This window comes from Eptesicus fuscus, chromosome 15 (assembly GCF_027574615.1).
Source record: "Eptesicus fuscus isolate TK198812 chromosome 15, DD_ASM_mEF_20220401, whole genome shotgun sequence".
Classification (NCBI taxonomy): Eukaryota; Metazoa; Chordata; class Mammalia; order Chiroptera; family Vespertilionidae; genus Eptesicus; species Eptesicus fuscus.
Genome location: NC_072487.1, coordinates 78705038 through 78730398, shown reverse-complemented (window position 1 = coordinate 78730398; position 25361 = coordinate 78705038). Strand labels below are relative to the sequence as shown.

At 68.2% G+C, this 25361-nt stretch overlaps 2 protein-coding genes across 5 annotated transcripts in view; both read right to left on the bottom strand.

The window, feature by feature from the left end:
* Window positions 1–304: 304 nt before the first annotated feature.
* Window positions 305–9028, bottom strand: NSMF (NMDA receptor synaptonuclear signaling and neuronal migration factor). Of its 4 annotated transcripts, none has more exons than XM_008152469.3 (15): window positions 8827–9028; window positions 8466–8527; window positions 7363–7848; window positions 5893–5974; window positions 4932–5000; window positions 4145–4197; window positions 3675–3764; window positions 3063–3187; window positions 2760–2843; window positions 2633–2666; window positions 2466–2536; window positions 2296–2375; window positions 2080–2182; window positions 1517–1592; window positions 305–1122 (listed from the first exon to the last, which is right to left on the bottom strand). In XM_008152469.3, the coding sequence occupies exons 1-15, from the start codon at window positions 8895–8897 to the stop codon at window positions 1025–1027; spliced, it is 1584 nt and encodes a 527-aa protein (XP_008150691.2). In that variant the 5' UTR covers window positions 8898–9028; the 3' UTR covers window positions 305–1024. The 4 variants fall into 4 exon arrangements, with proteins under 4 accessions (XP_008150691.2, XP_054583541.1, XP_027982981.2 ...); XM_054727566.1 differs by having other exon boundaries at window positions 4932–4991; XM_028127180.2 differs by lacking the exon at window positions 3675–3764.
* A 579-nt stretch (window positions 9029–9607) lies between these two features.
* PNPLA7 (patatin like phospholipase domain containing 7) overlaps window positions 9608–25361 on the bottom strand; it is a 35529-nt gene continuing 19775 nt past the window's right edge. The window contains 15 exon segments of the mRNA XM_054727276.1: window positions 9608–9965; window positions 10083–10186; window positions 10359–10443; window positions 10881–10991; window positions 11306–11458; window positions 11613–11761; window positions 13330–13446; window positions 13870–13939; window positions 14387–14503; window positions 15073–15229; window positions 17666–17784; window positions 18178–18360; window positions 19460–19628; window positions 20497–20560; window positions 24857–25006. Of these exon segments, the coding sequence (XP_054583251.1) occupies window positions 9843–9965; window positions 10083–10186; window positions 10359–10443; window positions 10881–10991; window positions 11306–11458; window positions 11613–11761; window positions 13330–13446; window positions 13870–13939; window positions 14387–14503; window positions 15073–15229; window positions 17666–17784; window positions 18178–18360; window positions 19460–19628; window positions 20497–20560; window positions 24857–25006 (1871 nt within the window). The 3' untranslated portion in view covers window positions 9608–9842.

The window sequence follows — 25361 nt, the reverse complement described above, 5'->3', positions numbered from 1 at the left end:
GTGGCCACCGCCAGGGGTGGGGACAGAAGTGGCGGGGGGCAGGCATCTCTCACTCCCCCCGCCCTTTAACGGGACCAAGGCTGTAGAGGCTCGGGGCCTGCTCTCCACCCCGCTTCCAGACCCTTCCAGGAGCCCTGCAGCGGGTCCCCCACCCTCCCATGGAGCCTGCCCTTGGCTGGGGAGGCCTGGAAGCTGGGCAGCCTCAGGCCCAGCCAGGTGTGCGGCGGCCACCACCACAGCCTCCACAGCAGGCCCAGAAGCTCCGGGCCCAGGGAGGTACCCACGGGCTGAGAGGACACGGGCAGAGCAGCGGAGGGTCAGCTTTAATGGTCACTCTACGGATATCGTACATGTTAGAGCCCGGCCACTCCCGCCCTCCCTCAGCCTCGGGCACAGCCAGGTGCCCTCAGACCCAGGCTCTGCAAAGGGGGACCTGCCCCCAGCGCCAGCTGTATATACAAGAGTGCCGCCCACGGCCCAGGCCAGGTGCCAGCCCCCCACCAGCGCTCGGCTCTTGGGCCTGGAGGTGGGGTCCAGGCCCCAGTGCGGCGGGCGGGTCTCACCCACGGGGACCCAGCCCTGGCTGGGCCCGCTCCGCCCGACTGGCCCCCCCTCGCCCGCACTGCCCGCACTGCCCGTCCTCCGGCCTGGACCTCCGGCCTGGACCGTGGCAGCAAGGAGGGGGGCGGGGGGCGGGCAGCAGCTCCCTGTCCTCCTGCGGGGGGAGGGCCCCGGAGACGGCACCCTCCGCCGGGAGCCCAGGACACGCTGGGGACAGGCGGGCAGAGGGGCGCACGCGAGCCGACCAGGCACCTCCCCCCCCCCAGGCGCCCCGTGCTGGTGATGGGTTCGCAGGGCCGGGGCACCCCGCGGCCGGCCGGGCGCGCACTTCACTAGCTCCCGAGGGGCCGGAGGAAATTGCACTTGTTCTGGGCCGCGGCGGCGGACCCTGAGCCGAGGCTGCCCGGCAGGGCCCAGGCCGGACCGCGGGCGGCCCAGGACGCGGGAGGCGGCGGCCCAGCCCTCACAGCACGTCCTCGAAGTCCAGCAGCTTCGAGTGCTGGCGGCTCTTCCACAGGCGGTACAGCCGGAAGTCGAAGTAGGTCTCGATCATCTGCTTCCCTGGGAGGAGGTGGGCGGGGCTCAGGCAGAGCCGGGGCGGGGCCAGAGCCGGGGGCGGGGCTGAGGGTGGAGCCGGGGTCGAGCTGAGGGCGGGGCCAGAGCCGAGGGGCGGGGCTCCAGGTGGAGCTGAGGGCGGGGCCAGGGCTGAGGGCGGAGTCAGGGCCGAGCTGAGGGCGGGGCCAAAGCCGAGGGGTGGGGCTCCGGTGGAGCCGGGGTCGGGATGAGGGCGGGGCCAGAGCCGAGGGGCGGGGCTCCGGTGGAGCCGGGGTCGGGGGATGAGGGCGGGGCTGAGGCAGTAGGGGCGGAGCTCAGGTTGGATTAGGGCGGGCCTGGGGGAATGGGGCGCTGCCTCCTGGACCCCATCCCGAGGGCTGGGAAGCAGCCTGACACTCACCTTGGGCCGACAGCTCCAGGGGGGACTCAAAGATGACCCTGTAAGGGGTCATGAGGGTCCTGAGATTCTGGAACAGCTGAAAGGAAGGGGCGGGGCCATGAGTCCAGGGCAGAGGAGGAAGGGAGGGAGCTTAAGGGCAAGAGGGGGGGGCGGGGGGGGGGGGGCGCACGCAGAACCCCTCACAACAGGCTGGGCTGAGGAACAAGGGGTTTCTCTGGAGGGTTTTTAAAAATATATATTTGTATCGACTTCAGAGAAGAAGGGAGAGGGAGATAGAAACATCAATGCTCAGAGAGAATCACTGATTGGCTGCCTCTTGCACACCCCCTACTGAGGATGGAGCCCACCACCCAGGCATATGCCCTTGACCAGAATCGAACCCGGGACCCTTCCGTCCCCAGGCCAAGGCTCTATCCACTGAGCCAAACCGGCGAGGCTGTCTGGGGGTTTAACAGAAGAGGAAAGGGAATCTGAGGAGACACAGGTGGGGAGGGGCATTCTGTCAACTCTTTTCATGGGTCCAGGGTTCCCAGAAGCCTGGGTGGGGTGTGGGGTCCCTGTACCTTCTCCCCGTTGGGGTTCCCCAGAATGTAGCAACCCATGATGTGGATGATGTTTGGCTCTGGGTTCACTTTGCTCATCAAGCGGCTCAACCGCTTCCAGAAGCTGGTGGGGGAAGGGAGAGTCACAGGTGGTCTCCAACCCAGGCCCCAGGTGTGCGGAGGGCGGAGGGCCCAGCCCCCCAGCCCCCGCCGGCCCCTGCCGCCCCGCCCACTCACTAGATCATGTCCTCCTCCTTCTCCACCTTGGCGAAGGTGGCCACCTTGTTCTTGAGCAGGTACAGGTGTCCCGGGCCACCCTGTGAGAGACTGGTCAGCCTGGAGGGCTGCACACACGAGGTGTCCACCCTCTGCTCCCCCCAGTACACACCCCCGGACGCCGGCCCCACCTGGCAGAATATGAGCATCTTCCAGATCTTGGCGCCCTTGTGGTAGATGTTCAGCTTCTTCTCTATCTCCTCTGGGGAGGGAGGGGTGTGAGCGCTGCCCCAGTCTCCCTACAGCCTGGCACCCCCTACCCCCGACCCCCAAGACGGTGGGAAAGGAGGGCACATACCCAGGATGTCCTCGAAGGTCGCGTGCTCATGGTCCTGGGACAGAGACAGGCCACACCTGAATCAGGGTCCCTCTCAGGCAGCACCCCCACCCGGCTCTGGGGGCTGGGAGGGCTGGGGGGCACTCACATAGAGGATGGGGATGATGGAAGGGTCGTCCCTGCGGATGATGGTGGGGATGTACTCCGCTCTGGGCACCTTGGAGGAGATGAGCTGGGGACACAGGCGCGGCTCAGGGAAGGCTTGGCCGCCTCGGAGCCCAGGGGCAGCGGGAGCCCCTGTGGGTCAGCCCACCGGCAGCAGCAGAGACGAGGAGACCCCCAGGCAGCCCCCAGGGGAGCCCATGAGACACCCCCCACACTCCCAGGCAGACAGTCCAGCTCCTGAGGAAAAGGACGGCCTCCCCGACGGGCTAAGCCGGCCGGTGCTCACCATGACCTTGGGCGGCAGGAAGCCCTCGGCGTCACAGGCCACAGCCTCCAGGCCCTTCTCGGCCTCCCAGTCCAGGTCCTCGAAAGCCTCGCCCAAGGTGCAGTGCGAGCTCTGCAGGTCGCCACCTGTGGGGCAGGCGCGTCACCAGGACTGCGGCCGGCGCCTGCCAGGGTCCCAGCGAGGGGCGGTGGGCAGAGCTGGCAAGCCACGCCCTGGAGGTCCTCCAGGCCCCGAGGGAGCAGGTGGGTGGGGGTGGAGCCCGGTCACGAGCAGCAGCTGCCTGGCCGGGAAGGGAAGCCGGTGGGAGCCAGGAGGCCAGTGCCGGGCCCTGGCCCAGGGAGGAGCTGCGCCGGCGGCCACGTGCCCCCCCCCCCCGGCCCCGGCCGGCGGCCAGCAGAGGCCACAGGTGCCCGGCCCGCACCTGCACAGCTGCTAGGTAGCTGCCCGCGAGGTCAGAGGTGCCGGGCGCCCTCGTTTACCCAGACGGTAACCTGAGGCTCAGAGCAGAAGCGCAGAAGCTTAGCGGCCGCAGAGGGGACCGCCCTGCAGAGCGCGGGGCCTGGGGGCCTGGGGGCGCCGCTGGGAGGGGGCCGGCCTGGGCAGGGCACCTACTGTCTCGAGAGTCGTGGGAAGTGTCGGCTTTCATGGGGGTGGGGTCGCTCCAGGACCGGCTGAAGCTCCGCTCGCGCCGCTCCGCGAACGCTGCAGGGAGAGCAAACCCCGCATCAGCGGGGCGTGGGCGGGCCGGGCCTGGGCAGGGCCGAGGTGTGGGCGGGGCGGGGCCGAGGTGCCGGAGGGAGGCTGGACCGATACGGGGTTGGCTCTGGGGTAGGATTTGCGGCTGCTGGAGGCAGAGTGGGGAAGTTCCAGGCTGGGGAATTGGAGAACGCCATTGCGGGAAGGGAGCGGGCGATGGTGGGTGGGGGCTGTGGGCGGAGTCTGGGAGTGCTGGGGTGGGGCTAGGGATGGAGGCTGGGGCCTTAGGGGTCTTCCCCGCAAGGCGAGCAGCATTGGAAGCCCAGCCAAGAGCAGGCGCCCGAGCCCTCCCCGCCCCCCTCCGCCTCCTCCGCCCATCCCCTTACTCTGGGCCTTCACCCTCCGGCTGCCGACCATGCGCAGGTGCTTCCGGAAGTTCCTGGGGGAAGAGGGGCACCGGGCTGCTGAGGGCTGCGAGGGGTGAGCGGCGGCCCTGCCCCGCCCTCCCTGACCACCGCGCCTGCCCTCGCCTGCGCCTCTGTCTTTCTTTCCAGGAGAGATGCCCTCCCAGCGCCCGGCCCCTCCTACTGGCCCAGCGCCCACCCAGTCCCTCTCCCACTGAGGCCCTCCCAGAGCCCCCTTAGCTGCGGGGACAAAGGCACAAGAACCAGGCCTCCCCGTGCCCCCTCCATCCCTCGGTGCAGGGCACGCACCCTCCACCCCTCCGTGCCCAGGCCGGCCTCCCGCCCCAGGTGGTCAAGGGCTCCTGCTGCCTGCGCTCGGTGGCAGTGCCACGTCTGCACCACCCACAGGTGGGTTTGGGCCTCGGCCACGCCCCGCCCCCTGCTCAGGGGCAGGTCTCCTTTGCCTCCACACTTGTGCCCTGACAAGGCCGACTTCCGAAGCAGTCGGGCGGCTTCCTGAACCCTGTGAGGTGAGGCCCGGAGGGTCAGCCTTGCCCTGACCCCACGGCTCTGGCTTCACCGTGCCCCCAACGACAGCCTGGGGCCCAGGCCACGGGCCCTCTCCTGCCCGCTGCGTCCCCAGGGCAGGGCCAGGCCAGTGGTCGCCACCGCCCTTCCCCCATCCGGTCTGCGGGGGCCTCAGGGGGCCCCGGCCAGACCAGCACAGACAAGAGACGGACCCTGGTGGCGAGTGGCTGGCAGGCCCTACCTCTGGATTACGGACGCGGAATCACTCTCCCGTTTCCGGCGCTTCCTCTCCGCGTAGCCCCTGAACACCCTGGGAAACCGGGGAGTCAGCACTGCCCTCGGCCACGGGCAGAGGGACAGACGTGGGGACAGAGGCGCGAGCACAGGGAGCGTGGGCCGTCCGGGGCACTGGGCCCGGCAGAGGGTCCTGCCCGCCTTGCCCTGGCCTGGCCCCTGGCGGGCCGCTGCCGCCTCGGTGCTCTGGCGACACGGCCGTCCTCAGAGTCGAGGCCCCGTGGCTGGCCTGCCCGAGCCTATGGGGCGGGGGGGGGGCTCCCAGGGACAACCGCCTGCCCAGGCTGCGGGCCCCACGGGTACTTACGAGATGCTGGAGGCACGGCCGGAGGGGCAGCGTGAGAGAGAAGACACAGTGAGCCTGACCCCTCCCTCCCCAGGCGCGCCCTGCGGTCAGTCCCTCCCCCGGCGCTGTGGCCACCAGCCCTGGGCCCCAAGCGGGTGGTGACCCCACTGCCTGGCCCAGGGCAGGGAGCCTGTGGGGAGCGAGCTCTTCGGGTGGAACACAGGACAGCGGGGCCTGGGAAGAGCCCGGACGGAGGACAGAGGACCCAGCTGTGCCGCAGGCGCAGGAGGGCAGACCCCCGGGCCCTACGTTGTCCCTCGTGGGACACACGGACCACGCACGCGCAAGCTGCTGTCGGGGCATGGTGAGGCAGAGCCTCGTGGGCGGAGCTGGGTGACACGGGCCCAGAGAGCCGCCCCCGCTGGTGACTGTCCCAGCCGTGGACGGGCAGGAGGAGCCGTGAAGAGCGGGGGAGGCCTGGGGGCAGCGGGGTGAGAAGAGCAGCTGGCCCGCCTGCCTTCAGAGCGACACCACGAGTGGGCACGGGGCTGCTGAGAACCGGGCACGGGGGCCGGGAGGAGGGGCCGCAGGGCACAGGGCGCACGGCGGGGGCACGACTCACGCTTGCATAGTTGTGGTTGCGGTCTGGAAGCTGAAGAGGTTTTCCTTGGGGAACCAGGTGCGGATGGGGGTGTGGGCGTCGTCTGGAAGAGACAGAGGAGTGGTGACCAGGGGCAGGGGGCCTGCAGGGGAGCGGGGGGGGGGGGGCGGGGACCTGCATGGGAGCGGGGGGGGGGGGCCCTGTAGGGGAGCAGGGGGGCCTGCAGGGGAGCGGGGGGGGGGGCCTGCAGGGGAGCGGGGGGGGCCTGCAGGGGAGCGGGGGGGGGCCTGCAGGGAAGCGGGGGGGGACCCTGCAGGGGAGCGGGGGGGGGACCTGCAGGGGAGCGGGGGGGGCCCTGCAGGGGAGGGGGGGGGCCTGCAGGGGAGTGGGGGGGGACCCTGCAGGGGAGCGGGGGGGGGGGACCTGCAGGGGAGCAGGGGGGGCCCTGCAGGGGAGGGGGGGACCCTGCAGGGGAGCGGGGGGGGCCTGCAGGGGAGCGGGGGGGGCCTGCAGGGGAGCGGAGGGCCTGCAGAGGAGCGTGTGCTTCGGCCACAGCCGGGGAGGCGGGCACAGGCTCGGCCACGTGCGCCCACCCCTGCGGGGCTCGTGACGTGTGCCTGTCCTCGCTCAGCTCTTTGGCTGCCACAGTGGGGAGCGTTCCTGGGAAAGCACAGCCTGTCCCCAGGGAGCCCGGGCCGCGAGGAGGCGGCGGGTCAGGGAAAGGCTGCAGCCCTCCGGACCCTCTGCAGCCAGGACCCGGGTGTGAGCGGCCAGACCTCCCCCCAGCTCCCAGGAGGGCGAGGTGGAGACCCTCAGGGCGTGTGTCCACCCTGCAGCTCCTAGACCGGGGTGGGGGGGGGGAGGCTGCAGCCGCTCTGCCTCTCACCCTGACCCTCGCCCAACCCCCAGCCTGTGTCCCTGAGGAGCCTGAGGTGGTGGAGGGGAACTGCCCTCGGCCAGGCCTGTGCCCGATGCCCAGGAGGTGCCTCGGGGGACGTGGCGGCTCAGCTAGTGAGAGCTCTCCCCTCAGGAGGCGCCCCCCGAGCCAGGAGGCAGGGCTGCCTGAGTCCCAGGGAGGCCTTTTCAGGGCACGGCGGCCTCGGGGGTGCCCACCACCCACACAGCCCACAACCCGGGGAGAGGCCCACCGGCTGGCCAGGCCCAAACAGCTACGTGTGTCCTGAAGAAGGGGAGCCCTGCTTGGGGGCCTGGCAGGGGCAGCACCGCCGTCCAACTACGCCCACGTTTCCTCCTCCTCAGCCCTCAAGTCCGCCAAGGCCCCTCCTCCGCGAAGCACGCTGACTGACTTGGTGCTGGCAGGGTCACGGCCACCCATGGGCACGGGGCACGGGGCAGGACTAGCTGCGGCTGTGACCTGGCTGTCACCTGGCACCCTCCACCTGGCCAAGCCTCACAGCGGTTCTGCTAGCAGACCTGGCACCAGCACTCCGCCCAAGCTCGCCTGCGCCCGCGCCACGCCAAGCCCCTCACCAGACACGCGGTCGACGCTGTACATCCTCTCCAGCTTCTTGCGGCGGCTGGTGGCCTGGGGCCGGGGAGGCTGGTCCAGCCCAAAGGCCCGAGGGGAGGGGCCCGGGGCCAGCTGGGCGCACTCCGGACAGTCCTGGGAGCCCTGGCGGCTGCCCGCCCAGCTCTGGCAGGCCGTGCGCACGTTCTCGCGGCTGCCGCGCAGGGACTGGCTGTGGTGGGGGTGCTGCTCCCGGGGCCGCCGCCCCTTCACCACGGCCAGCTCGATGGCCTCGGCCTCGGGGCCGGGCAGCAGGGCCGGCTCCCCGGAGATGGTGTACACGCGGGGCTGGGGGCCCTCTCCCGCCGGCTCCCCGATGACCACCTCCTCGGAGAGGCTGCCCTCGTAGCGGCCGTTGGAGACGAGCGAGAGGCGGCGCTTGTTCTGGGGTGCTGGCTGCATCTCGGGGGACCCTTCGTGGCCAGAGTAGGCGTCGGCCAGCAGGTGATCTGGGGAAGAGGCGGCAGGTGAGCTCCAGCCCGAGGCCTCCCCTCCCCGTCTCCCGGTGCTCCGCGGCAGGCCACGCCGTGGGTGCCGGGCCGGGACGTGGGCCTGGGACTGCCCGGCCCCACCGACCAACCCTGGTCCCTACCCTCCGAGGAGGGGGCTCCGAGGGCTCCTCCCAGCGGCTCCCACCTCCCTCCAGCTGGGCCCAAGCCCCTGTGCGTGTGGGCGACAGGACGTGCTACCTGCTGGGCGATGGGGGGGCGAGAATAAGCAGGCCCCCTCCTCGCCTGCCACCGCTCACATGTGCCCAGTGCCAACTCCTCCCCTCCCCCGGCCAGCTGGCCCCCAGAGACAGCGGTGCCAACCCTGGGGGTGCCAGGAGGCCGGTTGCCATGCCAACGGCCCAGGCTGGGTGGGTGCCATGGTGATGAGCTCTTCCTGGGGCCCTGGGCAGGGAGGGCAGGGGCATGAGGGAGCCAGCCCAGCGGGGCACCTGCTGCCACTCAGCTCACCCCACCCCAGCGCCCAGGGCCACTGCAGCCCGGCTGGAACAGGGCCGGCGGGCCCCGGGGGCAGGGCTGTGCGGACCCCACCCTGGCACCGCCTCCCGCGCCCCTACCTGCTCCGTTCCGGCTCTCAGGGTGACTCTGGGACAGGTACTCGCCGAAAGCCCGGGCGGCTCTGGGGGTGGACAGCGTGGCGCCGTCAGGGCACACGGCCCCCTGGCCTCTCCCGCGGCAGGAGCGTGGGTCCCCGCCCCCACCCGGCCCGGGTCACCCAGGCGGCACTCCTCCCCCGAGAGCCCGGCTGGCAGGGCGCAGCTCCAGGACCCGTGGGCCCAGGGCAGCGTGGCCGGACCGCAGACCGGGCTGGTCAGCCCTCCTCCGGGGAACCCTGCCACCCGCGCGCGGTGGGGAGGTCCCGGAGGGCGCAGGGGGCGGCGGGGGCGGGGAGCCCGCAGGGGCAGCGGGCGCACTCACCGCACTTTGGCCGCTACGGAGGACATGGCCTCGCTCCGCAGCGCCCTCCTCCGGGAGGCGGCGGCGCCCATGGTCGAGGCGCCGGCGCATCCCCGGGCTCAGAGCGCGCCCCGCGCCCGCCGCCGCCACCGGGGGAGCCGGGCCGCACGGGGGCTCGGGCCGGGGACCCGCATGGTCGCGCTGAGCCCTCCGCGCGTCCCGCACCGGGACCCGGGAGCTGGGAGCCGCGGCCAGGACCGGGGGCGATGCTCCGCCCACCGTGACGTCAGGGGCGGGGCGGGGCCCGGCGGTCCGTGCACCGTGGCCGCCCACCTGACGTCAGGACCCGGGGTGGCAGCTCCGCCAACAGTGCGTCCCTGTCCGTCCGCACCAGGGCAGGCACCTGTCCGCAAGGCCCTAGGCTCCCGGGTCAGAGGTCCCCCCAGCCCCCCCGCCCCCCACCCCCGCAGACCAGGCCCCTGCGGCAGTTCCCCCGGGCGCTGCTCGATGACCCGGAAAAGAAGTGCGGGCGCCCGCGTCTTAGGCGCGTCCTGTGTGCACCAGTGGGAGCAATGCCCGAGAGATGGGGGAGGCTCGTCCTTGCTCTGGGGACCCCAGATCCTGGGCACCCGCCCGGCTTGGCCTGTCCCAGCAGAGAGGGGTCTGGGTCCTAGGGTCCCACAAGGGACCTCTGGGGAGGGAGGCCCCCCTGCGGCCCAGCGGCTCGCAGGCACCTCTTGGCATCGCTCTGCCACAAGGACGGGGCGTAAGGACGACACGCCCACACGATCAGATCTACCTTTATTCACCCACTAAGCAGAAGCATCAGGGCTGAGGCTCCACCACTCAGAGGCCGAGGGGGGGGGGAGGGGCGGGGGGGGCTGCACCCAGAGGGCTGCTGTGTGTGCAAGAGGTGCCAGGACCAAGCGCCCCAGGAGCGGCCAGTGCAGAGGCCTGACACCCAGCACGGCCCGGGCCCAGCCAGGTCTCCTGCCCCGGAGCCGCGGTCTCCAGGACAGGCCGCGGAGGTGCTGGCCTCAGGGAGCATCAGAGGGAGGCCTCTCCCCGTCCCGGCCAGAGAGCCAGGGGGGCGAGGCATCCGGGGGCGGTCTGGGGGTGGCCACACTGGGGCGCTGGCGAAGCAGCGAGGGCTCGTCCTCCTGGAAGCAGACGCACGGTCACGGTCGGGTGGGCACTGGCGGGCTCCCCTGAGGCGCCCCTGCCCCTGGGCCTCATGCAGGTGGGGCGGCGGGCCCAGGCGGGTCCAGGCAGCTCACCCAGTCGGAGCCCCCGTCGGCCGGGGAGCTCTGGAAGTCCGCGTAGGCCTCTTGGGGGCCCTCTGGCAGGCCCTCCTCGCACTCGGTCAGGTAGTCAGACTCGTCTGGGCACAGGGGGGCCATGTTGGTCCCCTCCGAGGGCAGGGCCGTGCTGCCATGGCGCAGGCCCCGCCCACCGCCAATCAGGCCCAGGGTCCATTGTTGCTGGGTCAAGGGTGTGGCAGGGACGCGACCCCAGACCCTGGCTGTGGGCACATGTCCTGGTGTCCAACTCACCATCCACGACGGCCACCTTGGCGGGCTCGATGCGCGACACGATCTCGGCGAGGTCCGTGAAGGAGGCGTTGGGGCAGGTGAGGACCTGGGGGAGGAGGCCACACCTAGGAAAGGCACTGCTCCCCACGCCCCACCACAGCCGACGCCCAGACAGCCGGAGGCCCGCCCCTGGGCCCTGTCCCCCCCCCCCCCCGGGGCCCCGGCTTCTGAGGATCCCCAGCCCCTGGAGTGGGGGCAGGGACGTGAGAGATGGGCGGAGTCCTGCGCAGACCCCCACCCAGACCCCCATCCTCTCGGAAGGGGTGGAGGGACGGGGCAAGGGGCAGGGGCACAGAGAGACGAGGAGACAGCCCCAGGCACAGCTGCTGCCTTTGGCTCTTCGGGCCCATAGGGACGCGGCAGCACAAGTCGCTGAGGGGTGCTGGGGTGCTGCTGGCTGCAGGGCACTGATCTCAGATACCGGGGGGAGGGGGGGACAGGTCACAGAAGAGGGACGGCAGAGGGCGTCCGCTGGGCACTCACATCAAAGGCCTTCATCTTGCTTGTGCCCTGCCGGTCCTGCAGCATCTTCTCCAGCACCCCGCTGCGCCTCCAGATGTCGAACACCGTCCGGCCGTGCCGGTACCCCACCTCCTGCACACAGGGCCCGGGCCTGGGTGTGGTGCCCACCTCCTGTTCTCAGAGGGCAGGGGCTGGGGGCAGCAGCCAGCGCCTGGCCAGTGTGGCTCAGTGGTTGAGCCGGGTCAGGGCACAGGCCCGGGGGTGGGCAGGATCCCATGGAGGGCGTGCAGGAGGCAGCCGATCGATGACGGTCTCCCCTCATTGACGCTTCTCTCTCTCTCCCTCCCTTCCTCTCTAAAATCAATAAAAACACTTGTGTTTTTTTTAAAAAGCCAGACACGAGCCCAGCTGGCCCGGTGCCCCGGCTCCCGCCCCTCTGCACTCACGCAGATCTCGGCGAACTTGCCGAAGTCCAGGGTGCCGTAGCTGTCGATGGGCGGGCGCAGGTACTCGCAGTAGTCGCTGTTCCGCACCTCCTCCAGCTGCCGCACGCAGCACACGTAGGCCAGGCGCGTCTGGATCTCCGCCATGTTCAGCACCTACCACCACCAAGGCCTCGCTGTCCCCTGGGTCCCGCCCAGCCCTCCCAGCCCCAGGGGCAGTAGCTCTGCCTGGCCTGCCCTCTCCCAGCGCTGGCTGCCTGGCGGGGGGGGGGAGGGCTGGGACCCAGGAGGCAGGGGGGCTGTGCCCCACCTTCACTTTGGTGGCCAAGGGGTTCCAGCGCTTCCACAGCAGCCACCACCCCGACAGCGCGTCGCCGTAGTTGGTGAGGTCCGTCTCGTCCCGGCTGCCCACGTCGATGGCGATCACCACCTTCGCCCCCATCGACCTGGCCACATCCGCTGGGACGAGGAGACCCTGGTCACCCGGGACAGGAGCCCGGAGCCCAGGTCGGGCAGAGCCTGCCCAACACGCCCCGAGGCCCGTGGAACGCACACAGAGCTGTCCCACACGCCCCGAGGCCCACGGGGAGCACACAGAGCTGTCCCACACGCCCCGAGGCCCACGGGGAGCACACACAGAGCTGTCCCACACGCCCCGAGGCCCATAGAGCACACAGAGCTGTCCAACACGCCCCGAGGCCCACGGGGAGCACACAGAGCTGTCCCACACGCCCCGAGGCCCTCGGAGCGCACAGAGCTGTCCCACACGCCCCGAGGCCCGCGGAGCGCACAGAGCTGTCCCACACGCCCCGAGGCCCGGGGAGCACAGAGCTGTCCCACACGCCCCGAGGCCCGCGGAGCGCACAGAGCTGTCCCACACGCCCCGAGGCCCTCAGTGCACAGAGCTGTCCCACACGCCCCGAGGCCCGTGGAGCGCACACAGAGCTGTCCCACACGCCCCGAGGCCCGCGGAGCACACAGAGCTGTCCCACACGCCCCGAGGCCCACGGGGAGCACACACAGAGCTGTCCCACACGCCCCGAGGCCCGTGGAGCGCACCCAGAGCTGTCCCACACGCCCCGAGGCCCGTGGAGCACACAGAGCTGTCCAACACGCCCCGAGGCCCGCGGAGCGCACAGAGCTGTCCCACACGCCCCGAGGCCCGCGGAGCACACAGAGCTGTCCCACACGCCCCGAGGCCCTCAGAGCACACAGAGCTGTCCCACACGCCCCGAGGCCCTCAGAGCACACAGAGCTGTCCCACACGCCCCGAGGCCCGCGGAGCGCACAGAGCTGTCCCACACGCCCCGAGGCCCGGGGAGCACAGAGCTGTCCCACACGCCCCGAGGCCCTCAGTGCACAGAGCTGTCCCACACGCCCCGAGGCCCGTGGAGCGCACACAGAGCTGTCCCACACGCCCCGAGGCCCACGGGGAGCACACAGAGCTGTCCCACACGCCCCGAGGCCCGCGGAGCACACAGAGCTGTCCCACACGCCCCGAGGCCCTCAGAGCACACAGAGCTGTCCCACACGCCCCGAGGCCCTCAGAGCACACAGAGCTGTCCCACACGCCCCGAGGCCCGCGGAGCACACAGAGCTGTCCCACACGCCCCGAGGCCCTCAGCGCACAGAGCTGTCCCACACGCCCCGAGGCCCACGGGGAGCACACAGAGCTGTCCCACACGCCCCGAGGCCCTCGGAGCACACAGAGCTGTCCCACAGGGGAAGGTGTGCCCGAGGGAGGGCCTCCCCCAGCACCTGCGGCTCAGCTCCCGCCGTGGGCACAGCCGGGAGGTCACTGCTCCCACCTCTCCCTGGCCCTTGTTCTGGGAGCTGCTGAGCTGACAAACGGAGCCATATGCTGGGCTCGCGGGGTGTGTGCGCGTGAGTGTGTGTGTGTGTGTGTGTGTGCGCGCGCGCGCGTGTGTATGCGTGTTCCCTGCTCCGAGCCAGGCTGTGAGTGCCTTGGCACAGGCTGGAGGAAGCGTGCACAGCCAGCGCAGCGGAGGCGCTGGGGAGGGCCGTACCTGGGAGGTTGTTGATGTAGCCCCCGTCCATCAGCAGGTGGCCGTCCTTGGGGTCGCAGAGGGGGGGCATGTAGCCGGACAGGGACATGCTGGCACGCACGTACCTCCACAGGGAGCCTGGAGGGACCCAGAGGGCGGAGGTCCCGGCCACGCCCAGGAGGAAGGAGCCTCTCCCGACCCGCGCTCCTGCCGCACCCTGGCCCCGCTGCCTACGAGGGGCACCGCGCAGGCTGGACACGCCTCCTGGACATCCCGTCCCCGAGGCCCAGAGCCGCGTGTTCTGCGTGTCCTGCCTTCCTGGTGCCGGCCCCACACCCGGTGTGCCGAGGCCTCCCCAGCCCCTCCCCACCCCCGGAGACGTTCCAGCAGCTCCAAACGTGCAGCCGGAGGCCTCGGTGCCGCCACAGGCCGGCTTCCTCCTGTGCCTCCCCCTCGGGCTCTTGGTCACTCCCTGCCACCTGCCGTCGTGTGCGGAAGGTCATCTCTGTGGGAGCCCCTCGGGGGCCGCGTGGCGGGAGCCCCTGGGGAGCAGGCGCTCACCGTCTGTGTGCACCCGCATGGCCGAGGCCGAGATGTCCGTGGTGATGGTGAAGTAGGGGATCCACAGGTCCTGCGGGGACGACAGGCTTAGAGGGGCATCCTCCCGGCTGCTGCCCAAGGGGTGTGTGAGGGGGACCAGAGGAGTGCGGGAGGGTGAGGAGGGGTGGGGAGGGGTGAGGAGAGGTGGGGAGGGGTGGGGAGGGGTGAGCAGGGGTGGGGAGGGGTGGGAAGGGGTGAGCAGGGGTGGGGAGGGGTGAGCAGGGGTGGGGAGGGGTGAGCAGGGGTGGGGAGGGGTGGGAAGGGGTGAGCAGGGGTGGGGAGGGGTGAGCAGGGGTGGGGAGGGGTGAGAAGGGGTGAGCAGGGGTGGGGAGGAGTGGGAAGGGGTGAGCAGGGGTGGGGAGGGGTGGGAAGGGGTGAGCAGGGGTGAGAAGGGGTGAGCAGGGGTGGGGAGGAGTGGGAAGGGGTGAGCAGGGGTGGGGAGGAGTGAGGAGGGGGAGGAGCGGGGAGGGTGTAGCACCTCGATCTGCCGGTCCTTGAACACGCTGCAGATGCTGCTGTTGAAGCCCGCCCCCGAGAACATGGAGGTGATGGGGTAGGTCAGGTCCAGCATCGTCTTCAGCATCGACGACATGTCCTGGGGGCAGTGAGGCCGGTGGGGAGGACCCAGCCCCCCGGTGGCAGGGCAGCAGGTGGCGCTCAGGGCCCAGCAGGCTCATCGGCGGAGGGAGCAGGGGCCTGGCTGTGCTCCAGACAGAGCAGAGCGGCCGGAGGCACCTTGGGGTGGGTCTCGGGGGAGTGAATGCTGTGCCTGAGCGGCTCGCCGGGAGGTGCTGTGGGGACCCCCCCGGCTGTCTCTCCTGCAAACTGATTAATGCACCCCCCACCCCCCATCAAAACCTCACACCGAGCCAGCACCCCGCCTGCTCAGCCCAGGGCCAGGGCCCAGGTCCCCAGCCCGGACTGCTCAGAGGAGCTGACCTGCAACTACAGACCCTGCCTGTCCCACAGAACCCCAAAGCGGCTGGGGCCCCCCGTGGCCCCGCCTCGTGTCCAGCGGAACTGTGGGTACAGTGAACCCTGATAAACGGAGACCAGGAACCAGCACAACCCCCACCCCCCCACCCCCGTGGTGTGGCCGCACCGCGTGCTCCCCTCTGCCCCAGGTGGTCACGGGGACCAGCCGGCTCCAGGGAGGGGCCCTACCTCCGTCCACTGCTTGGCCCGGATGCGAATCTGGCTGTAGCTCCTCTCCTCGGCGTACAGGGCGCCCATGAAGGCCCCGATGGACGTGCCCCCGACCATGTCCACAGGGATGCCGCACTCCGCCAGCGCTCGGATGATGCCAACCTGGGCGCAGCCTCTGCCCACCGGGAGCAGGGACAGGAGTAAGTGCCACCGCCAGGACCGGCACCCACGGTGCCCGCAGGACCCGGACGCTGCCGTGCCACCACTCCCCTCCATGCCCGGCTCGCTCAGAGGAGACGGGCACCATTTAGACCCTCTGGCGTCCTGAGCGGCAGCCAGCACCAGGCCTTGTCTCCCCACCGGCGTCCGAGAGGCCTGCACCGACCCGACTCTGGGGGGACACAAGGCCAGGCCCCCCGGAAGGGGAGTCGGTCAACACCCCGAGGTCAGCGTCAGTGGGTGGGAAAGCCGGCCTCGCACGGAACTGGTCACTGAGCCTCGAACTCCGTCCCCACAATGTCCGTCCCACCCAGCAATCCCATGCGTGTGAGAGGACCACGTGACCACAGCCGAGAAAGCAGGCAGCAGGCGGGGCCAGAGGACCAGGTCACGAGGTGTGGGCGCAGCTGGAAGAGGGCGGGGCTCCCGATTGGGGAGCCGCCTGCTGGCCGTGCCAGCGAGGAGTGACTAGGGTGGGGTAAGCACACGAGAGGGTGCCTTTCAGTGGCGAACAGGGGACAGGAGGAAATGCACCACCGGCCACAGGGCGTGGGGGGTGAAGGCAGAGCCGGACCCACAGACACAGGCGGGGCCGGGCCGGGGCTGAAGGGACAGGGTCAGCGTGGACGAGGGAACATCCGAGAGGACGCGGAGGCTGTGCCTGTGCTGGCCGGGCGCCCTGGTCGCTTCCACAGGCCCAGTTAAAAGGTAAGCTCTGTGGTCCACCTGTTTTTTTTTGTTGTTGTTGTTGTTTTTTATATGTTTATTGATTTCAGAGAGGAAGGGAGAGGGAGAGATAGAAACCATCCATGATGAGAGAGAATCATGGATCGGCTGCCTCCTGCACGTTCCCCACTGGGATCGAGCCCGCAACCTGGGCATGTGTCCTTGACCAGAATCGAACCCGGGACCTTTCAGTTCGCAGGCCGACGCTCTACCCACTGAGCCAAACTGGCTAGGCTGGTCCACCTGTTTTAACACAAGTAAGATCTTATGATTTTGACACAGAATTGGACACTATAAAGTGAGACAGAAAGGGAGCTGGAGTGAGAAGTGAGAACTGAGAGTGGGTTCAACAGCAGTGAGACCCGCTGAGGCAGGAACAGGACTGAGGTGGAGGGGGTGGAAGGAAACGCGGTTCCCAGGACATCTAGAGGGCGGAGCACGGGAATGCTGGTCTGAAACATGTGAGAGGGGAGACACACGTGGGCCGGCCCGTGCTTCCCTGGGGCCCGGAGAGTTCAGGGTCGGGAGGAAGCCGTGTCTGAGGGAAACGCTTCGAGTTGATGACTGAAACCAAGAACCAGATTCAAGAAGTGGGATGAACGCCAAGCGTGAACCTAAAGGAAACCGTTCCTACGCGGCTGCAAACGGAGAAGAGAGAAGCCTTAACCGCCGAGAACAAGAGGCCCCGCCGCTCGGAGCGCGTGCGGGGACGGGAAGCTCCGAGCAGGGCACCCGGGGCCCGGCCAGTCCCGCGGAGCTGGGAGAGGGAAGGCAGGGGGGACTCTCAGCAGCTGCCCAGGGACCCTCCGTCCAGACGCCCAGTCACCAAAGTCAGAAGCGCGCACGGACCTCCTGCCGAGAGCCGGGCAATCAGATCGAGGACACGTTCCTAGAACGTCACGCACCAAACCGGCCCCAGAACTGGAGACGGAGAGGCACCTCCGCTCCCGAGCACCCGCACCTTCCATACGGCCTTTGGACTAGTCACTTCGATCACTACTAACTTTTCATCAAAAATGCTGCTGATCGAGCCGTCCTGACGTGCCAACCAGGTCAAAGTCTAGGCCAGCCACTCAGGCCACCCGGTCCTCCCGCAGCTGCACCTGCACCTGCACCTGGGGCAGGGCCCCACCTCCCGGGCCCACGGCTCAGCCTGCAAGGACCCCAGAACCGTGTGGCCCAGGTGAGGCTCAGGAGCCTCAGAGGGAGCGAGCGTAGTGACTGCACTTCACCTCCCACCAGCCACGTGGGGGCGGGGACAGCACCGTGGCAGGCCCTCCGAGCCCGCCGGCCCCCAGCAGCTCCAGCCCAGCCCTCCAGGCAGGAACTCGTGCTGCCGCCGTGAGGACTGCACGCCGCCGTCTCGTGTGGCGAGTTCCGTTAGAGCAGCAGCTCCAGGGCCACTGGCACTACTTTCCGGAGAAGAGGGTTTGCACCTCCCGGGCCCGGCGGCCGCACAGAGGTCAGGTCTGGGGGCCTGGGGGAGGCCCGCAAAGGCCAGAGCAGCCTTCAGAACACACGAGTGGTTACAGAGGCGACGGAAGCTTCCGGAGGGACCACAATCAGCCTGTGGAGGCCCGGCCTGGCCATGTGCCCTGGCCCGCCAGGGGCCGCCCTGAGCTCACAGCACCTGCCGGGGGCTGTGCCCGGGACAGAGGGGACTCACCGTGCCCCGCCTCCGCCCAGCACCAGCGCGATGGCGTTTCCCGTCAGCACCCGCGCCAGGCGGGAGAAGTCCGAGTGCCGGTCCGGGGGCCTCTGGAAGAGCCGCTCGTACATCTCCACCTGCAGAGGTGGAGAGCAGGGGCTCCTCGCCTCAGCTCTGTCTGTCGGTCTGTCACCCATCCTGTCCGCACTTCACTGAACCCCGCCAGCCCCAAGGGGAGGTGCTCTGGGCAGGAACTCGGGAGCGAGGATGCAGCTGTCCGACGCTGTCCCGAGTGGGGCCAGCAGGCTGGGACGCCTGGCAGGCTCTGCGCTCCCCCCGGCCCCCCGGCCGAGGCCAGCCCGGGAAGAGGGCTCAGGGTCTGCACGGGTTCTGCCTGAGGCAGGAGGCTATGATGATCGAGGCCACCAAGACCCTCTGGAACCTCAGGCTCACGCCAGGCCCGGCCCTGCCTCCCGGGAGCACAGCAGCACCCGTGGCCCGAGAGGGGCTGGGCCCTGCTCCGCCCTCACCAGCCTGGGCAGGCTCCGCCGGGAGAAGACGCGGCGCGGGCAGCGCAGGTGCAGGTGGCCGGAGCACCAGCCGCGCATGTTGAGCCACTCGACGGTGCGTGCGGGCGCCGGGCCCTCCTCCCGGTGCAGCAGCACCAGCTGCTTCTGGGCGCGCACGGCCGTGCTCTCCAGCATCCGCTCCAGCTGAGGGGGCAGAGCTGCGGTCAGGGGGCCTGAGGCCAGGACGGGGCGGCCCAGAGGCCCCGCGCTGACCCACCGCGCTGACCGGGCGGCACCCGGTCCTGTGACCAGCGGGGCTGCGGGGCCTCGGCCCCTTGAACACAGGGACCTTCTCGGACGTTGAGTTCTGCAAAGCCCCTCCCTTGCGGGAGCCCCACTTCCTGCAGAGCAGGAGCCCCGGCGGCCGCAGGGCCAGGGGTGGAGCTGAGGTGGGAGCCGCGTGGGCAGAGGGAGAGCGAGGACGCCGCTGGAGGGGTGCCGAGTGGCCGCTTCCCGCCGTGAAGCCCTGGAGGCCGGGCCAGCCTCAGTGAACGGAAGGTCCAGGTGGGCCCATGTCAGGAAGCGACGTCCCCGCCCAGGGACACAGGCCAGGCCTGTGGCCAGCTGCACACACGGCAAGTGTGAGACACGGGCAGAGGCGCCAACTCCACAGGAGGCCATGGCGGGGGGGGGGGGGGGGAGCGGGGGAGGGGCAGGGACCGCAGACGCTAAAACCACCACCGAGGTCAAGATCTGGGTGTGGGCTCCTCTATCTGTCCCTGAAGCATTTCATTCAAAGGAGAGAGCAGCAGAGGGAGGGATCTGAGGAGAGCATGGCTGCCCCAGCCCCGACACGCCTGGCCAGCAGCCCTGAGACCCGGCCCGCAGCCCCCACCTCGCCCACTCCCACCCACAGCCCTGCCTGCAGCCCCCACCTCGCCACTCCCACCCTCCCACCCACAGCCCTGCCTGCAGCCCCCTCCTCGCCCACTCCCACCCACAGCCCTGCCTGCAGCCCCCTCCTCACCCACTCCCACCCACAGCCCTGCCTGCAGCCCCCGCCCTGCCCACTCCCACCCACAGCCCCGCCTGCAGCCCCCGCCCTGCCCACTCCCACCCACAGCCCCGCCTGCAGCCCCCGCCCTGCCCACTCCCACCCACAGCCCCGCCTGCAGCCCCCGCCCTGCCCACTCCCACCCACAGCCCCGCCTGCAGCCCCCACCGCGCCCACTCCCCACCCACAGCCCTGCCTGCAGCCCCCACCGCGCCCACTCCCACCCACAGCCCTGCCTGCAGCCCCCACCTCTCCCACGTTGGGCTCCTGCTCGCCCAGGCCCACGATGAGGATGCAGTCGGCCTGCCGGATGCAGCGCTGGGTCCAGGGTGTGAGCGAGCTGTCCGCCTGGTAGAGCACGATCCGGTGGATGTCCTCCTGCTGCCCCAGCCAGCTGGACAGCCGGTACTCGTGGATGCTGCAGCACGACAGGGCACGGCATGGGGTGCAGACAGGGGCTGAACACATGGGGCAGACATACGGGGGTGCAAGCATACGGGGGTGCAGACAAAGGGGGCGCAGACATGGGGGCACACATGTGGGGGTACAGACGTGTGGAGGGCAAACATGGAGGCACAGACATGGGGCGCAGACATGGGGGGTGCAGACATGGGGCGCAGACATGTGGGGGTGCAGACGTGGGAGGGCAAACATGGAGGCACAGAGATGGGGGGGCAGACATGGCGTGCAGACATGTGGGGGTGCAGACATGGGGCGCAGACATGTGGGGGTGCAGACGTGGGGCGCAGACATGTGGGGCGCAGACATGGGGGCAGACATGTGGGGGCGCAGACATGGGGGGCAGACATGTGGGGGCGCAGACATGGGGCGCAGACATGTGGGGGTGCAGACATGGGGCGCAGACATGTGGGGCGCAGACATGGGGGCAGACATGTGGGGACGCAGACATGGGGGGCAGACATGTGGGGGTGCAGACATGGGGGGCAGACATGTGGGGCGCAGACATGGGGGGCAGACATGTGGGGACGCAGACATGGCGCGCAGACATGTGGGGGCGCAGACATGGGGGGCAGACATGTGGGGCACAGACATGGGGGGCAGACATGTGGGGACGCAGACATGGGGCGCAGACATGTGGGGGTGCAGACATGGGGCGCAGACATGGGGGGTGCAGACATGGGGCGCAGACATGTGGGGGTGCAGACATGGGGCGCAGACATGTGGGGCGCAGACATGGGGGGCAGGCCTCAGGGTGCGCAGACACAGGCCGTCCCCAGGCTGTCTCAGAGCCGCGGGCAGCCCGGCTGTTCCCCTGCAGCCGGTACCTGTCCAGGGCGGCCGAGCCGAGGCGCTGTTTGATGTTGTCGCTGGTCAGCAGCAGGACGGGGCCTGGGAAAGCACCTGGTGGTGGGAAACTGCCCCGGCAGCCCCCGTCCCGGACAGCCAGGCCCGGCCACAGGGGAGCCGGGCAGCGGCAGGAGCAGCACCGCTCCCCCGCCCCCAGGTGGCTCTCGGAGGCCGCCAGGAGCCTTGCCTCCCAGGATGGAAGTGCCTGTGGCGAGGGGAGCCTCCGGGCAGGTGAGCGCATGGCGAAGCGGGAGGACTGCTCCGCTTAGGGCTCACCAGGCCCAGGAGCAGGGGGCCTCTCTGAACCTCAGTCTCCTCGTCTACCCACAGGGAGTGGGAGCTCTGCAGCACAGAGGCAGCGTGCTGGGGGCAGGGACGCATAAGCTCATAAAATGCAAAATGACACAACGCCCCAACCCAGACCAGCCGCCGTGGCGGACAGTCCCAGACGCACCGCTCCCCACACCTGGGTCTGAAACCAGCAAGGACCGCCCATCTACCGTGCCTGAGAGCCAGACACAGCCGTCAGGGCCTGCTCCCAGGAAGGCGGGGCAAGACCGGGGGAGGGCTATGGTTAGCCCAGTGGTGGGCAAACTCATCAGTCCACAGAGCCAAATATCCACAGGACAACGACTGAAATTTCTTTGGAGAGCCAAATTTTTTAAACTTAAACTTCTTCTAACAAACAGACTCGTCCAGGCCGTGGTATTTTGTGGAAGAGCCACACTCCAGGGGCCAAAGAGCCGCATGTAGCTCGCGAGCCGCAGTTTGCCGACCACTGGGTTGGACTCTCAGCCTAACCCTTCACTCAGCAAAAATGTCCTTGAGCCGAAACCGGTTTGGCTCAGTGGATAGAGCGTCGGCCTGCGGACTCAAGGGTCCCAGGTTCGATTCCGGTCAAGGGCATGTACCTTGGTTGCGGGCACGTCCCCAGTGGGGGGTGTGCAGGAGGCAGCTGGTCGATGTTTCTCTCTCATCGATGTTTCTAACTTCTATCCCTCTCCCTTCCTCTCTGTAAAAAATCAATAAAATATATTAAAAAAAAATGTCCTTGAGAAGTGAGGGCGACCCCCACAAACATGGTCACCTGACTCCCGGCGAAGGCGTCACCATGGCTGCGGGCAGAGCTCGGGCTTTCTACTAGTTGGTGAGGGTTCCGGGTCGGCTGAGACCCCCACAGACAAAATAAATCTTGATTCCGCCTCATATCATAACCGAAAGCAGTCCCAGCTGGACTGTGTTAACAGAACGTCTTCACGGTTTGGGGGCAGAGTGAAACGTCTCACGTAAAATGCGAAAATCAACAACGATGCAGGGAGGAGTGGGTAAGTGGGCCACGTTAGTGTGAAGACCTTCTGCTCGTCAAAGCACATCATTAAAGTAAGAAGAGCAAGCCGCCGGGCGGCAAAGGATTCTGCCATATCTGCACCCAAAGGAGCCGCGTGCCATCACAGGGAGAACCCCGCCACCACCATCGCCACCGCCACCGCCACCGCCACCGTCACCGCCATCGGCAGGAGGAGTGACAGCCCAGCGGAAAGGGGGTGGCCTGACAGGCATGGACAGAGGGGGCACCTGACGGCCAATCACAAACCAGCTTCTCGGTCACGCAGAACGCAGACTCACGCCCCGGCGAGGCGGCTGCACACGCACTACCGCCCACGCGTGGGAAGACGGACACAGCAGGACACGCGCTCCGGGCACACAGGACACTCTCCGGGGCCGGCCCCAGGTCGGGCCACAAAACACATCGAATAAAACCTCAAAAGGCCGAAATCATAGTGTCCTTCCTGGTCAGCGTGTGAAACTGGAGACCAGGAACAGCAGGAACACGGGAAAGCTCACACGCGTGGACATGAACACGCTCACACAGCCCATGGGGAGCGAAGTCACGGGGCAAGCAGGAAGTCGCCAAGCGCGTGCATGAGCAGCGCCGGGAGGGTGCCCGCTGCCAACGTGACGTCACAAAGCCCAGCTTCGTGCCGAGGAACCGGGGAGGAAGGTAAACTAAGTCCAGCGCTGGCCGGAGGAACGGGGAACAAAGGTCAGGACAGAGGTCAATGAAATAGAGACGTAAGTACACGCAAGAGTGGGTTCTTTGAGAGAATGAACAGGATCGACAGGCCTTCGGCTAGATGAAGAAAGAATAAAAAGAGAAGGTTCAAGTCGCTGAAATAAAAAGCGACGGAACATCACTCACTTTACAGAAATGAAGGGGGTATAAGAGTGCTCTGGCCCCGACGGGTGTGGCTCAGTGGACAGAGCGTCGGCCTGCAGACTGAAGGGTCCCAGGTTCGATTCCAGTCAAGGGCATGTACCTTGGTTGCGGGCACATCCCCAGTGGGGGGTGTGCAGGAGGCAGCTGATCGATGTTTCTCTCTCATCGATGTTTCTATTCTCTCTCCCTCTCCCTTCCTCTCTGTGAAAATCAATAAAATATATTTTAAAAAAGAGAGTACTTGAACAATTGCACATCAACAAGTTGGATAATCTAGATGAAATGGAGGAATTTCTGGAAACACAAGACCTACCAAGACTGACTCATGAAGACTGGATCAGTAATAACAACAATAACAATAACCCAACAAAGGAAAGCCCTGGACGAGAGAGCTTCCCTGGAGGATTCTATCAAACATTTAAAGAAAAATTCACACCCTTCCTCCTCAAACCCGTCTAAAATAGTGAAGGAAAGGGCACTTTCCCACTCACCCCGTGGGGCCAGCATTCCGGACACCAAAGCCAGGAGGAGACAAAGACAGCAGGAGCAAGTTGTAGGCCAGTGATGGCGAACCCATGACACGCGTGTCAGCACTGACACGCGTAGCCATTTCTGATGACACGCGGCCGCTGAGGCGGCCACATGCCGAGGATGAAACATTTGCTGCTCCTGAGGATGAAACATTTGTGAAATAATGTTTTTTCCTCAAAGTGACACACCACCCGAGTTATGCTCAGTTTTTTGGCGAAGTTTGACACCAAGCCCCACAGGCTGCCCATCACTGTTGTAGGCAATGACCTTTGTCGATACTGACGTGAAAGTCCTCAACAGAACGCCAGCGAGCCAACCCCGCTGCCTGTTCAGCTGTACACCACGGCCCCGTGGGCTCTGTCCCTGGGATGCAAGGATGGCTCAGCGCAGGACTGTCCATCCACGCGACTCATCAGTTAACGGGACAAGCATTCAGCTGATGCGGAAAAGGCACCGACAAAACCCCACCTCTTCACAGTAAAGGCCCTCAGTAAACTACGTACAGAAAGCCACTTCTTCAGCACACCACAGGCCGCCCACCAAGAGCCGCAGCGGACCTCACCCTCAGGCTGAAAGACGGGGCTTCTCCCCAAGAGCAGCAACGAGGTGGGGTGCCTGGCTCCACCGCCACTTCCCACCACGGCTCTGCGGAGCGGCACTGGGAACCGAATGGATGAACAGGCGTCCGTCCGCACGGAGAGGAAGCGGTGGCCTCCGTGTGCAGACATGACCTGACGCGCAGAAAGCCTGACGACTCCACACACACACACGCACACACACACACACACACACACACACACACACACACACGCACCTGCGGGAACAGGCAGAGTCAGCACCAGAGCAGCTGTTTCTCTGGCCACAGCGAGGCCCTGAGAGGGTTGAAGTAAGTCCAGTGACAACAGCACAAGCCGGTCCCCGCTGCGGAATGAGCTTAATGAGGACTTTCGGTGAAAACGGTCAGCGCCGCCGAAGGAGATGAAAGATGCACAGAAATGGACGCGCCCCGTGTTGCTGGTGGAAGGCAGAGTCTTGTTGGGGTGCCAGCACCCAGAGCGATCGGGTCAGTGCAGCCCGTCAGACCCTGTCGGGTTCCCACAGAACTGGACACGCTTGTCCTCACACTCCCGGGGTCTCGGGCCCTGGACGGCCCAAACCACCTGAAACCGCAAAGCTGAGCGCTCAGCCCTCCTGGTTTGACCGCCTGCTGCAGAGCCGCATCGGGAAGACCGTGAGGGGCCGGCTCAGGACAGGCGTGGGGGCCAGGGCCCGGGATGAGCTGGGACGAGCCTCGTGGACGGCAGTGCCGGGCCGCCCGGGGCCGAGGCCGCCCCACGGGGAGGGAGGCTCCTTCGCTGGCCTCCACGTGCAGAAGAAAACCACCCACCGCCTCAAGGCCCCAGTGACACGAAAACCAGTCCCCACACAGACCACGGTTTACACGCGAACCACAGGGGAGACGGAGGCCCGGGGGTGAAGCGGCGAGAGCCCCTGTGGCAGCCCGGCTCCAGGCGGCCCCGCAGCCCCCCGGCGCCACCCCTGCGCTCCCAGAACGCCCGAGGGCCGAGTGGGGGAGGAGGGCCGCTCACCGATGGCGCTGAGGGCGTGCTTGAGCTCCAGGGCGAAGGCGGTGAGGGGCACGTCCTCGGCCACGGGCATGACGGCCACCGTGGACAGGTTGCTGGCCGGGTTCCCCGAGTCCCACTTGCTGCCGGTGGAGCGCAGCCCAAACTGGTGACCTGGAAGCAGGGGTCGTGGGTCGGCCCGAGGGGTGGGCCCCCGGTGACACTCTCCAGGTGCCACGAGGGTTTCTGGAGGACACGCTGGCACCAGCTGCCCGGGACGAGCCGGGCACCAGGACAACTCCACCCTGCCCTCCACCCTGCCCCCCACTGAGACGCCAGGCACTGCACCCCTTCTCCCACCAGGGCTCTGAACCCCTTCTCCCACCAGGGCTCTGCACCCCATCTCCCACCAGGGCTCTGAACCCCATCTCCCACCAGGGCTCTGAACCCCATCTCCCACCAGGGCTCTGAACCCCATCTCCCACCAGGGCTCTGAACCCCTTCTCCCACCAGGGCTCTGAACCCCATC

Excerpts from the sequence above, each read along its gene's own strand:
- NSMF (XM_008152469.3), bottom strand. The coding sequence starts at position 8,897 with ATGGGCGCCGCCGCCTCCCGGAGGAGGGCGCTGCGGAGCGAGGCCATG. Across the intron at positions 5,001-5,892 it reads GCAACCACAACTATGCAAGC|GGTGTTCAGGGGCTACGCGG; the intron begins GTGAGTCGTGCC and ends CCGGTTTCCCAG. Across the intron at positions 2,667-2,759 it reads CCATCATCCCCATCCTCTAT|GACCATGAGCACGCGACCTT; the intron begins GTGAGTGCCCCC and ends TCTCTGTCCCAG.